The sequence below is a fragment of the Sinocyclocheilus rhinocerous genome, unplaced genomic scaffold (genome assembly GCF_001515625.1).
Source record: "Sinocyclocheilus rhinocerous isolate Xijiao unplaced genomic scaffold, SAMN03320098_v1.1 C35796337, whole genome shotgun sequence".
Taxonomy (NCBI): Eukaryota; Metazoa; Chordata; class Actinopteri; order Cypriniformes; family Cyprinidae; genus Sinocyclocheilus; species Sinocyclocheilus rhinocerous.
The window spans coordinates 1-636 of NW_015763741.1; the positions used below are offsets into that span (position 1 = coordinate 1).

General features: G+C 46.1%; 1 protein-coding gene across 1 annotated transcript; it reads right to left on the bottom strand.

Annotated features, from left to right (window-relative positions):
- Window positions 1–37: 37 nt before the first annotated feature.
- Window positions 38–524, bottom strand: LOC107735115 (4-hydroxybenzoate polyprenyltransferase, mitochondrial-like). Its single transcript, XM_016546908.1, has 2 exons — window positions 393–524; window positions 38–310 (listed from the first exon to the last, which is right to left on the bottom strand). Exons 1-2 carry the CDS (start codon window positions 520–522, stop codon window positions 126–128), a joined length of 315 nt encoding a protein of 104 aa, XP_016402394.1. The 5' UTR covers window positions 523–524; the 3' UTR covers window positions 38–125.
- Window positions 525–636: the final 112 nt, after the last annotated feature.

Below are 636 nucleotides of genomic sequence, written 5' to 3' on the forward strand. Positions count from 1 at the left end.
CAATAAAGCTCATTTGAATTTGAATTTAGATATCCACCACTTTGAATGTTCTCAGACAATGAAGCAAAAAGTTGACTTTCTGGGACTAAAGGAAGAACATGACGCAGGAAACAATCAATCTACTTCTATGTATGTACTCTTACCTTCTTATCGAAGTCTTTATCCCACATGTCATTGATTGTGCATCCTGCTCCTCTCATAAGCAAAGCTCCCACCCCGAAGAGCGCAAGCATGCGCAGATCAGGAAGGCATCCCGGGTCTGCTGCCAACCCAATACTCCACATACAAGGCAGATACAGCAGCCACGTTCCTACAAGAACACAACAATTTATATTTCACTGAAAAAACAGCTTGCAACCAAAAGGACACCCTGGAAAATGAGCTCAGCTCACCTATGGGTTTGTCCAGTCTCATTAATCTGAGGTACGGCTGAACGGACGCTGGGCTGCGTTCACAATCCCAGCAGGAGTGAGGCTGAAGAACCTCCTGCCACAGCTGTGACCTGCCAGTAAAGGAGGCCATATGCTCTGTTTGTGATCGTCACTTTTGTTAAAAAAGCAGGATCCAGGCTGACAGAAGGCTGTGGTGATGTTTTCATGCTGCCTTCTGAGACTTGAAAGACGGGCAGAGCAGATC

What these genes read in the sequence shown, in the direction of transcription:
- LOC107735115 (XM_016546908.1), bottom strand. Translation starts at nt 522, where the DNA reads ATGGCCTCCTTTACTGGCAGGTCACAGCTGTGGCAGGAGGTTCTTCAG. An exon ending in GAGACTGGACAAACCCATAG is followed by an intron (nt 311 to 392) that starts GTGAGCTGAGCT and finishes GTGTTCTTGTAG; the next exon opens with GAACGTGGCTGCTGTATCTG.